Genomic DNA, 12,231 nt, shown 5'->3' on the forward strand with positions numbered 1-12,231 from the left:
AAGGCTTGTCGGGTAGCGGAAGTAGGTGACCCCCAGCAGAGATCGACTAGTCACGCTTTCGAAAGCAAGATGTCCGCCTCAGCAGATTCACGTAAGTATTTCGCAAATTTCAACGAAAGTACCACAAAATACGCATAATTTCGGCACATTTTGCTCTGAGTGTTAAAAGAAAATATGCTGGAATGTTTTTGTCTATTTTCATTATAGAATAATTCGAAATTCTTGGTGTAAAACGATTCTTTATTTATGGGCTTTTGTGTTTTCAAATCAGCGTGGGCTGCCTGGTAATTTTCCAGACAGCTACAAATTCGTGTTTTTATTCGAATCCAGCGATTTTTTAATCATATAGTCAATAAACAGTTTTCATTTATTAAAATGTATTTTCTTATTTCAGAATACGGCCAATATGGTGGTGCCCAACAGCAGCAGGCTGCAGGGTAAGAAATCACGTACGAGTTCATTGTAGCAACATAAATATTGCCATCGACATTGCTGTAAAAATCCGTAATACCTTCTACATATAAGTCGGCAAAATGTATTAGAAATTGACAAACGTTTTCCCGTAGTATATTTGAGATTTAGGCCTTGGTAATTTGAATATTGTTTTCAATCAATTTGTGCCAATCTTGAGCTGTGTAAATTATATACAAGTTTCTGTAATGTTTGATGTGCCATCCGTCTCCGTCCTTGAGATTTCAAGGTTGAACTCAATCACGGTGGTAACAAATTTTACTTGGCATAGTTGCATCCCCACTTTGTGTAATGTGTCTTATACCTTGCTGAACCCTACAATATTCGCGGGGTTCTTTAGATTGTGTAGTAACCTTTTCCAACAGAATCCTAAAATCAAATTAGCAGGTCAAGTTTCTTACAATGAAGTAATCTAAATAATATACAACGATGAAAACTCTGGTTTTTCGTTTAAAACCAAAATTTTGGTACAAAGATAATATTTGACTGAGAATATCTTTTTTGTACTGTAGAGCATCTTGTGAAATATTGTTTTTCCTGATTTATGGCCAAATAAAGGCAAACTTGTGTACTCATTTCATTGTCTTCTGACACAATTACAGTGCGTATGCTGGTTACCAACAACTAGATGCCCAGCAAGCTACAGGTTATACAGGATATGCACAGGTAAATGATAATTTATTTTAATATATTCTAGATGTTTGTTCATGCAAGTCTTAGTCTGCAGAGTTTCAAGAAGCAAAAAGCATCTTAAAATAAAGTTACTTTGCCTTTAAATTCTTTTACATGGCTTGTTCAAAACTTGTTTATGCTGATTTCCTATGAAAACAAATTTCTTTTGTCAAGAGACAATTGATTTTGTCAGCTTGGGTTGCTGTTGGTGCTATTGTTTCTTTACATACTTGACACTTTCTGTGATGACAAAATATCTTTCCCCTTAATCGGGCACTGAAAGAGTGAAATGGTTCACACTTGAACACAATTTTACATAATTCTGTAAATAAATCAATGACAGTGTCTTTGTAGCCCTATATATATATACCTATATACATCTCTCTCAGGCTTATGGTCAACAGCAACAGCAGCAACAACCACAGCAGCAACAACCACAGCCACAACAGAGTACTGGTTATGACCAAACTGCATATGCTCAGGCAGGAACAAATTATTCACAGCCCGGTGGTAATACTGCCACAGGTGCTGGTGGCTACACTCAACCTGCACAAGCCTATGGAACACAACAAGGATATGGTCAAGCTGCACAAGGTAAGCACATTCAGATTACAACCATGCTTGGTATTTTTACATCAAAAAGCAGACTGTTCTTAAGTATTTGTCTTGCATCTCCACAAGTCCAAAATTGACGAGTAACTTCTGTAGACCAGAACACAAGTCAAAAAACAGAATATTTTTTTGAGTGTGAGGGAAAAATGGTAAGCTTCAAGAAAAAAAATGCATTTATCCTTTTGTGTAACAGTCATAAATTTTACCCATGTTAATAAATATACAATAGTTTTAAGTGACTTTTTGGCTGCCCTATAATAACACTGAACCTTTTAATCAATGAGGACCATCTTACTAATGATATAATTTCTGGCTTGTACATCTCTATTAATGCTGGTAAGTACATAACTAACTGATGCTTTGGCTGATACTTATTTTGTTATCACTTTTTTGTAGGACAAGCAGGGTACAGCCAACCAGCAACAGCAAGTAGTGGGGCATATGGACAAAATACTGCCCAAGGAATGTATGGGCAATCAGCAAGCACTGGGTATGGTCAAACAGCACAACCATATGGGGATCAAAGTCAACAACAAAGTAGTGGAGTGAGTAGTGGGAATTATGGTCAAGCAGCTTATGGAGCAGCATCTCAAGGAGGTTATGGACAAAGTGCTAGTCAAGGTTATGGTGGACAACAATCACAAGACCATAGTTCTGGTATGTAGTTCCAACTCAATGGTATCTGCATTAACCAATATTAATACACACTTTAACCCAACAAGACTTTTCTTCCAACAGCCATCCCTAGGTGTACAGTTTTGTGTCTTCATGCGTTAGAAATGTACACAGTTCCATGCTGACAGTTGACAGGCAATTCTTCTAGTTTCAGTAAATTTGGTTTGAAATACTGTATACAATTATGTATTTTTTGCAGTTCATCATTTATTAATGTACATTATTATTCATAGCTGGCTGTTTGTATTCATTCTGATGCAAATAAATTTGTAGTAAGATACCATTAACATTTTTCAGCTTGGGAAGTCTTGTCCTTATATTTAAAGTGATCATTTTCACATTCATGTCTGTTCGTGTCAGCTATCTTTCTTTTCCTATAGTTCTTGGTGAGCAGGCCAGGGGTGATTTCCTGAGTGTCGTTTTACTGTTTTTTAAATCTTGTGCTATTTCTTTCAACTAGGTGGTTACGGACAATCTGGGGACCAAATGTACGGTAATTTAGGTGGCTATGGTGGTTCCAGTCAAGGTGTGTCTACAAGTACTATGTCTTTATCCTGTGGTTGTCAACACTAGTATATACATAGATAATTACTGAGATTGTTTGCTATTTCTGTACCTTTAATTAGAGGAAATCACAAATGTATTTTATTAAGTGGTGGTATTACAAATTTGGTATAATGGCAAATTTCAATGAAAATGTGGTAAATATAAAAATCAAATTGCCTCGGAAATGTGTACAGCTGTAGCTAATTAGTAAGGTATGCATTGATTTATTGATTTAAGAAAACATTCCACTGCAACCCTAGTTATTTCTTATGAAGTAATGCAATATACACAACTAGTACCACAATAGCATCTGTGTTAAATAAACCAGTGTTAATTTGAGTTGTAATACTCGTGTATAATCTTATGATTCTACATCAAGTTTGGTTTGCTTTTTAAACTGCCTGGAGCTAAACTATGTGATGCTTTGAGGTGAGAATTTGAAACAGTATGAAGACATGGCATTTTTCTTGTAAAACTAACCAAGTTGTACCTCCGTGTATAGTTCAGTATATTGCAAGCTAGGGATGGAATTGAAAATTGTAAAAATTAATTATGTGATCCACTTAGCCTGTGTATGCATGATATTTTGTCACGAATTAAAATGGAACATAAACTAATGTAATACATCTATACCCTAACTTCATTTTCTCCCATGCAAGCCAGTTGGTATGTGGTAGATGATCAATACAGACATTGTGTCTTGTGCCCATTGTGAACACAATAGAAAAGGTTTTGCTCCCAGGTATGTGTGTACATTCTCAATGATCTTGGCTTTAACCTGGATTGTTTTGGTTTTGACAGGTGGTGGTGGTGGTGGTTATCAGCAGCAAGATTATCGTGGTTCACGTGGTGGAGGAAGAGGCAGAGGTAGTTTTGGGTAAGTGTCTTCTTATTTTTGAATTACTGCTGCTGAGATATTCATTTGATGGATGGAATAGTCAGAGTTGTTTTAGAACACAATTTGGTTATATATCACATTGCGGAATGCAAATCTTTGATATTTCTCATGCCTATTGTTATTTAAGGTGTTAATAATATAACTAATCAATATTGTTTTGCTAGCACAACAGATTGATTTTTTTTCAAAAATTGTAATTTGTATAAAACAGGGTTTTTAAGAATTGTATTGAGTGTGGGTTTTCATATTATCACTAACAGAACATTTACTAGCAGTAATTATTTATAAAACTTGTGGGGGGTTAGTTTAGGCTTCAATTTTCATGCTGTAATTTTCAAAAATTATAATGCTTGATGAACAGTGTTTTGTGGGTAGACCTGCACTTGTTGGGTAGATGTGCAATTTTGTGATTCTCTATTGTTTTTGCCAAGATGCTTATTTGCTTTTTGTGTGGGGAGAACTCTGCTACGTATTGAATGTGTGGTTGTTAGGAACATTTATTTGTTACCGCTTTTATCATTGCTTTCCATCATTGCAAATCAGAGGTACCACTTCTTGACCAATATAACACCATCAAATATGAGATGGTGAATGAATTTAAGTGAGCCACCTAAATCGAGCTAGATTTGTAATCAATAGACACTCCCAGTGTTGGGAGGTGTAGTTTGACTTTGGGGAATTAAAGTTGCATCATAAGACCCTCCAGTAATCACAGAATAAAATAAGTGAAGTTAGAGCATGATTTTTAGGCTTTCTGGGAGTGATGTTTACATATTTGCAAAGTTGTAATGCAGCTTCAGCAAAAACAGTGGCATTCATTTTGCCCAAAATATTAATATGTCAAGTTGAATGACTCGTGCTACATTTGCTACCGTGACTTGGTACAATGATCACCAAATATTTACACTGATAAAAAACCAGAACACATATTTAGCAATAGCAACAAAGCAAGGCAAATTATTTTGCATTGGAATGACTGGTTCTTGCCAATCAGGTGTAAATCAATGTAAACACATCCTTTATCATAATTTGTGAGTGTTATTCATGTGTATATTTTTGTCGGCAAGTCATCAAATCTTGCACAAATACCAGATTTTCTTGTTCATAGCTAGCAGGGTTCTCCCCAGGGCTTTTTAGCGCCGAGGTCCGCGGCGCTATACCTGTGAATCTCGGCGCTTCACTTGGGACCTCGGCGCTATGTGTTCCCACCTCGGCGCTTGATTTCATATTTGACATGCCAATATCAGATGTGAAAAAGCTTTGTTCGCCACGCCGGTCGGCCCCGACCGTCACTCAAAATTAGTGACCACCACGGAAATGCTTCCGACAAGGACTATTGTCTGATTGTTGGTATAATTACGTACCGACCGACACGCATCCTGCCAGTCGTGGATTATAATTTATAAACAATAGACCTAGTCGCACAATACGTAGCGGCTAGTCAAATTTGTGGAATTAGCACCTCTTTGTTTGTAAGTAAATACTTTCTGCGATAGACACAGTCTTTAGATTGAAAGCTAAAATTTTTTCAAAATCAATTCCACCTCGATATAACGATCAGTTCACGCTACTCAAGAAAAAAACAACGTGTTTATTGCGTGATTTGGTAAAATACATTTGAACTGTTATCATTGCGAATCATGTAAAAACTCTTCTTTCAAGACCTAATTTACCTTTTAAAAATTGCAAATCACCTCTTTCGAAAGCTGTCATGCAGTTTTCATTTGAAATCGATGCCAACACATCGTGCTACGACATCGCTTTACTTCCGCAATGTAATTTTTATGATCACTACCATTCGGAAAACCTCGGGTTCTACCGGCATTACCATGCGGCATTTTGATTGGTTAATGGAATTCTTGACCCATCGGGTCAAAGGACACATGCTAATGTTTCACAAACATCATGGCGGGTCTGTTTTTTTTTACCGAAGCGATCAAGTGATCAAAAATAATCGCTCCCGATAAAAATAAGTCGGATTTTACTTACATTTCATATAAAAAAAAAAAAAAAAGTAAAATTTGTTGAGGAATTATTGCTATAACTGGTGTATAACATGGCCAAGTAAGTTATGTCACGTCGTAACTTTGATGATCGTTTTGAAGCTTTATTTGTTCGCTCATTACTGTAATTGTAAACGTTTTAGAAGTTGATGGTACGAATAATAAATTACAACAATACGTCAATTAATTACGTGATCGATTTTTTGAAGGAGAATGTTTTTGGAGTGAATAAAATTATGAGATTCGTGAACATAAATCTGGCTTAACGTTTTGAATGCGTTTCCTTCAACGTTTTACAAAACAATTAAATTGCAACAATAATGTATTTGTGTTTGTTTTTAGTCTGCAGCATTTGTATTTCGAGAATGTTTCAAACTCTTCTAAATTGTGAAACATAATGTGTTGATTCCATTAAAAAAAATATTTGCCCTGTGACTGAGCTCACTAATATTCATAATTGTAAATAAGTTCTGTTAATCAATGAAGGAAAGATATGTAAATGATATGCAAATTATTATGCAAATTAGCCCCGGCGCTATGCATTTTTTCTGGGGAGAACCCTGGCTAGTTGCACTATAAACCATTGTATTAAAGAGTTTAAAGTTCAGAGGCATAAATGCGGTTGCATCAATGCCATGAGTTAGCCACAGTATCTTTCATTTTATTATTCATACACACTTTCATAAACTTTTGCCTTGAAAATGATTGCCCCAACTTAAAAGTTCAAGCACTAGTATTTATCTCTTCATGTCAAGTATAATAAACTTAGATTCAACCAAGAGGCCAGTCTTTGATAACAAATATATTTCTTGTAGTATTGTCACTTTTAGATAAGGGCTTAAATAAGGGTATGTGAAGGACAAGTAATGTCCTTGCATTATTCAGGAAAATACCAAGGTTTCATAAAGTTTACAAAATTGTATAAATGGGAAGATGAACAGTTTGAGAGATTACACAACTTTATGTGTTATATTTATGATAAAATTTTCTAAAAGGGTAATGATACATCATCACAAGTGTAATTATTTTTCAGTTCTTAACGTATGCACTTTAAGTACAATGTAATTTTCCAAGGTTGTCAAAATGTGTTACCCAGTCTTGAAATGATGGGTATCAATTACTATGCTTAGTTGAAATATGTGGGTTCAAAAACTGCATTTACTTTGGGGTAAGAAAGGGGCTATAAGTATTCATTTTACAAGTATCTGTGTGTTGAGACAGAAACTACAATGTAGTTTCAAACCACTGTTTATACAGAAGTGAACCATTCTAAGAAGAATTATGCAATCAAAACAGAACACTTGGTGTAACTGTCTGGTTCAAATAGTATACCAACAAAACAAGTTAAGCCACCATACAATGTCCTAAAAGACCGGTCGCTGTCTGATGAATTATAGAAGACTGATTTTACAGTACAGGCTCATACTGAGATTATGGAAATTGAAGGAATTAGAGGCAAAGCTGATCCCAATACCAATCTATGTTCAAAACTGGACATAGGATGACATACTTTTTTTCACATGACCTCTGGTTGGACATGAACAGCAGAGTAACCCCTAACAGTCGCTAATATTTGTGTATACAACATTGCTGCAAATTCAGCTATCCTCAATTTGGGCAAAGTAGCTTTTTGTACAAAATGACACTAATTTACATTTGTACCTCAGATGGTTGAGATAAAGTTATCCCAAAATTTGTTTCTTGAAAATGTTGGTACAGTTGTAAAGACACATGGTAAAACTGTCACTGATTTTAAATGATAAATCACAAATTGGCTTTCACATGGGAATGCTTCTGACTACTAACGAGGGTTATCATATTATGCACACTTTTATGGTAACCATTTTTAGTTGTTCAACATTTTTTTTGTTCACTTGGGATAATAAAAATTGTCAGATGTTTGAAAATTTAAATACTGTATTTGCTCTAAAAGTAGCGTATATGATTATTTAACCACTATCCATTTTACAATTTAAAGGCGTTGCTGTGGTCAAAGTATTATTTTAAGGATTCAGTGTACAACGGCAATTTTTAGTTTATATATGCCACTATAAGAACAAATATAGTATATGTTGTCAAATAAACTACAGTCAATTAATATTGGCCTGTTAGCAAAATTGTAGTTAGTATAAATTGTGAATTAAACCAATTAGTGATTAATTTGCATCCAGCTAGTTATTTTGTTGTCATGTCCATCCAGGTGTCATTATTTCCTTGCTTTGTGATATTTAACATTCAGCTTTGCTTCATGAGCTTTGTTTCAGTGATCTACTATAGTTAACCACCAAATTGTTTTACAGGATTGTTGTGGGGAGTGTACACAGAAAATAATTGAGCCAGAGCAAAATTGAACATTTTCCATTCTGACCTTAATACTTAAAAACTACACCATGTCCAAGAGTGGTCTAAATTGCCTTATCAGTTATGCATTTGTGTTCTCATTATCTCTGCACACTCTACTCTTAAAATAACTGTTTCGAGTTGATAAGGATTCAGTAAAAAGTCTGGCAACTGGCATTCTCCATAAAGTCAATATGCATCTACTTGATTTAAACATTATTTAAGAACTTGGCTCAAAGTGTGAATTTTTTTTTTTTTTGCGATCGCCTAAACATGGTGATGGCTTTGTACCCTGTTTCGAACATGTGGAGAACACTTGGCCTTGCTTGAACTGAATTCATATTGAGTATATACAAGATTATGGATCTCTGAAAAGGAGTTATTGTAGTGTCCAATGAATAATACAACTTATAAAATTCTTGTAACTCGTTTGGTCTTAAAAATGTTGCTTGCTACAATTCTCCTTGGATAGTGGTAATCAAAGCAAGTTGTCGCATCATGTATTTGTCCTTAAGTGAGCCTGTCTCATTGTGTCGCCTGTACTGTAATAAGTCTAAACGACGAAAACGTAAATGGTTATTGATTTACCCTCCTACTATAGTGACAGAAGCGGAGGTGGTGGAGGTGGCTACAATAAGGGTTTTTCTGGTGGTAAGTTCATTTATCAAATAATCATACCTGGATAATCCAGTTGTTAATACATCAGTGTTTTTGGTAGTATTACCACAGTGTCTGTCCCATAGTGTTCTACAATCAGTTCTCGATATAACTACTAGGGGTGGGGACCATCTGTGGTTTTCACATTAGGTTGAAATTTCAAGGCATAGTTTAATAAAACAGGGTTTTTAGCACTGCTGTCAGTGAGCGGGCTGTTTTAATTTTAAAAAAAAAGTATGTGAAAGTAGTTTTGTTGAAAAGAGTATTGAAGTGTTGGGTTTTAAACTACACTATCATTCTAATATGCTAACGTTTTCCAGTGCTGCTCATAGGAAGTTGTAAAGGGTGTCCATTGCCAAGTTGTATGTAGTTGGATCAACTTTAAATAAAGGTACAATTTTTTTAAAAGAAAAATGCTTGTTGAATACATGCAAGGGGATGGTCTTGACAACTCAACATGGCTGTTTAAGGACAATATACACGCGCAAACGTACAAGGTATTAGACAAGTGGTCTACAAAATGTTTTAATATACAGGTATTAGATACTATGTTATAAAATGGCAAGAGTCTCTGGTCTCAAATGCATATTCAGCAGCTTGCGTGTGGCACACAAGACTGTTGTTGTATTGTTAAAACATTGAATTCACTAGGCAAAAATTATTTTATGCATGCACATTTCTGTTAAGGTAAACTATAAATTGAGCAAGTGAAAACATAATTTCTGAATAATTTTTACACATTTTTGAACAGTGAATGGGTTACTAGTGAGTTTAAAGGCATTTCCTTTTACGTTAAGCAAAAGATTGTCAAAATATTTAATCAGTTTTCTATAAAATACATGCTGGGATATAGAACATTTAAAACAGATTTGATATTTCTATTAAGTAGACGGGGTATACAAAGTTAAAACTAGTAATGACGTAATAAGGTAATGCGTACACTACTGACTACGAAGTAAAAGTGGCTTTGCAAATGGCGATATGTTCACAGGGGCAGTTTCTCTAGACGTATAGATGGCTCGTGCTCAGAATGATGCAGTACTTTCTGCTGTATGGACATTTTATTGAAGACTGAAGGCCAGACTTGTGTAATGCTGAAAATAATCTTGATGATGGAACATTTGATGCTCGAGGAGCAAGGAAGAACAAAGACAATGTCTAAAAACTGTCAGAATTTAATCAAATTAAGGATCTCGCGAATGATTCGTCATGAACAAGTCTTGAATATTGCAAACCAGAGTGCCTGAAATGTCTTAGAGTACAATGTGCACTAACAATCAACCCGCCTGAAAAAACTATTGTATTGTCCATGTTGGGTAAATTCAAAGCAAACTTTCTAATCGGTCGTACAAATTAGGGTTTTGCACACAACAAAGGTTTATTTATTTTTAACACAAGACCAAACTTGTTCTTGTATTAGTAACTTCAAGTGAATTGAAAACATTGATGGTAAACACAGCGCAACGAAAAATGCGCTGAGCTAGTTTTATTGCACACGTCTTAATATACTGAAATATTGGTGTAGATCAAGTGTACTTTACAAATATTTTAAAAGGTGCTGCATTTTATGCAGGGATCCATCTATGACTTCCTTTTAGAGCAGCACTGAAGGGTATTGTTTTTAACTAAGTGAGATATTAGTGAAATAGTTAAACTAAGCATTGGGAAAGATTCCCGGTAAATGGGTGTAATACAACTTTGGTATGCCTCTGCTTTCAACCCTAATGTGTTAGCGTATATTACAAATTTGCATGGTTAACATGTACACACAGTATAACCGTTGAAGGTAAGTTGGTAGTAGTTGCACTGATACAGTGTCTGTACATGCTGCTGGTATGAAAACAATGTTACTGAGGTGGGAAGCAGATATTATGGGTCTCGCCAAAATCTTGAAGTATTTAATTTTTATTCGTGTTTTTTGTATGAAGAAAAATAGACTAGAAAGTTAATAATTTGGGGAACAAGAATCCAGTTGGGTTACATGGTTTTAAATGCTGTAAAATAATGTTTATTTGTGATGTATTGTTCAGTGTTAATAATACCACAACCTTCTTTGTTAGTTTTACATTTATTCTGGCTAAAAAGCAGCGAAAACTAATAGAATGTTTGAATCATTGCAGATGGGCACGTTTGGTTTAGTTCTGGTGAAACAATTACTACTACATGCATTGGCTGACGCATCATTTTTAGAAACTAAACATGATTTATGTTATTATTCCGTAGGTAGTGGATATGGAAGTAGCAGTGGCGGCGGCGGCGGTGGTTCATATGGTTCCGGTAAGTTGGCATCAGCTTGTATAGCATTCGCAGTGATTGTGTTAACACAAAAGGTCCCACTTAAGATGCAGATACAAAATTGTCAATAGCTCAATGCTCATCACAAATGGTATTGCATGGTATTTACATTTAAAAAGATTGAAACAAAGCTTTTAAAACATGCACGTCTATTTTCGAACATTAGTCTTTCCTGGTGTTTTATTTTGTTTTTCTGTCATTGACGACTATTCAAGAATACATTGTGACTAATGGGTTAACTTCATTTCAGCTAAGCTTTTATCAATGTAAAGTGTTGATGTTTCTTCAATATTAATATTTTTACTACAAATTTCCTGATTAAAAAAAAATCATGCAGTTTCCCCAACCCGAATGCCAAGAGCATACTGCAATATTGGTAAATCTCTTAGCCATTCAGCGAGGTCACTGAACTCTGATATTTGAAAATATCAGGCCGAAAAATGTTTCTCATCAACTTGTGTACAGGGAAAAAAACATGGTGAATATCGTATTGCATCGAGTGTTTGTCTAAAAACATGGCTTAGGATGAAACTAAGCTAGATTTCATTTGAATTTCATAACAATCCAACAAATTAATTTTGATATGTCATTATAATCATACCAATAATCTACAATTGCAACCACTCAAGAACAAGTTAAACCTAGCATGACCGGATTGCGCTAGTAATACCAACATTGTTTTGTTTGACTAACTTTTCAACAATTCGCGTCAACTTTTAAGGCCTTCCACTATTCCCCGACGCCTAAATTAGAGTATGGTAGTTGTAATGTTACTAAACGATGTTCTCATTTATTAGGTGCATTAATGGAGCAACAACACGACACTGTATTTGTAAGTGGATTGTTAAAGACAGTAACTGAAGAGCAACTGGCTGAACATTTTGGTCAGATTGGCGTGATCAAGGTAAGTTAAATGATACATTACTTATGATTGACCTAACCAGTAATGTGAGGTTTCCCAAGAGAAAAAAAAGGTTATAATTTAGCTGTATTATCCAAAATTGTACAAAAGAACCCTCTAACTTGTACAATTATGTACTTTGACATTAGTGTTTCTTTTAT

General features: G+C 35.0%; 1 protein-coding gene across 3 annotated transcripts in view; it reads left to right on the forward strand.

The window, feature by feature from the left end:
• The window catches only part of LOC100378778 (uncharacterized), a 15,647-nt gene continuing 3,416 nt past the window's right edge, over window positions 1-12,231 (forward strand). The window contains exons 1-10 of one of the 3 annotated variants that reach the window (XM_006821034.3): window positions 1-91; window positions 395-437; window positions 1,074-1,137; window positions 1,533-1,737; window positions 2,152-2,412; window positions 2,891-2,956; window positions 3,778-3,853; window positions 8,819-8,868; window positions 11,098-11,151; window positions 11,967-12,073. In XM_006821034.3, the coding sequence (XP_006821097.2) occupies window positions 70-91; window positions 395-437; window positions 1,074-1,137; window positions 1,533-1,737; window positions 2,152-2,412; window positions 2,891-2,956; window positions 3,778-3,853; window positions 8,819-8,868; window positions 11,098-11,151; window positions 11,967-12,073 (948 nt within the window). In that variant the 5' untranslated portion in view covers window positions 1-69. The remainder of the gene's footprint in view (window positions 92-394; window positions 438-1,073; window positions 1,138-1,532; window positions 1,738-2,151; window positions 2,413-2,890; window positions 2,957-3,777; window positions 3,854-8,818; window positions 8,869-11,097; window positions 11,152-11,966; window positions 12,074-12,231) is intronic. The other 2 variants (XM_085491301.1, XM_085491302.1) reach the window with 2 other exon arrangements.

Source organism: Saccoglossus kowalevskii, chromosome 16 (genome assembly GCF_978046115.1).
Source record: "Saccoglossus kowalevskii chromosome 16, keSacKowa6.1, whole genome shotgun sequence".
In the NCBI taxonomy this organism is placed as follows: domain Eukaryota; kingdom Metazoa; phylum Hemichordata; class Enteropneusta; family Harrimaniidae; genus Saccoglossus; species Saccoglossus kowalevskii.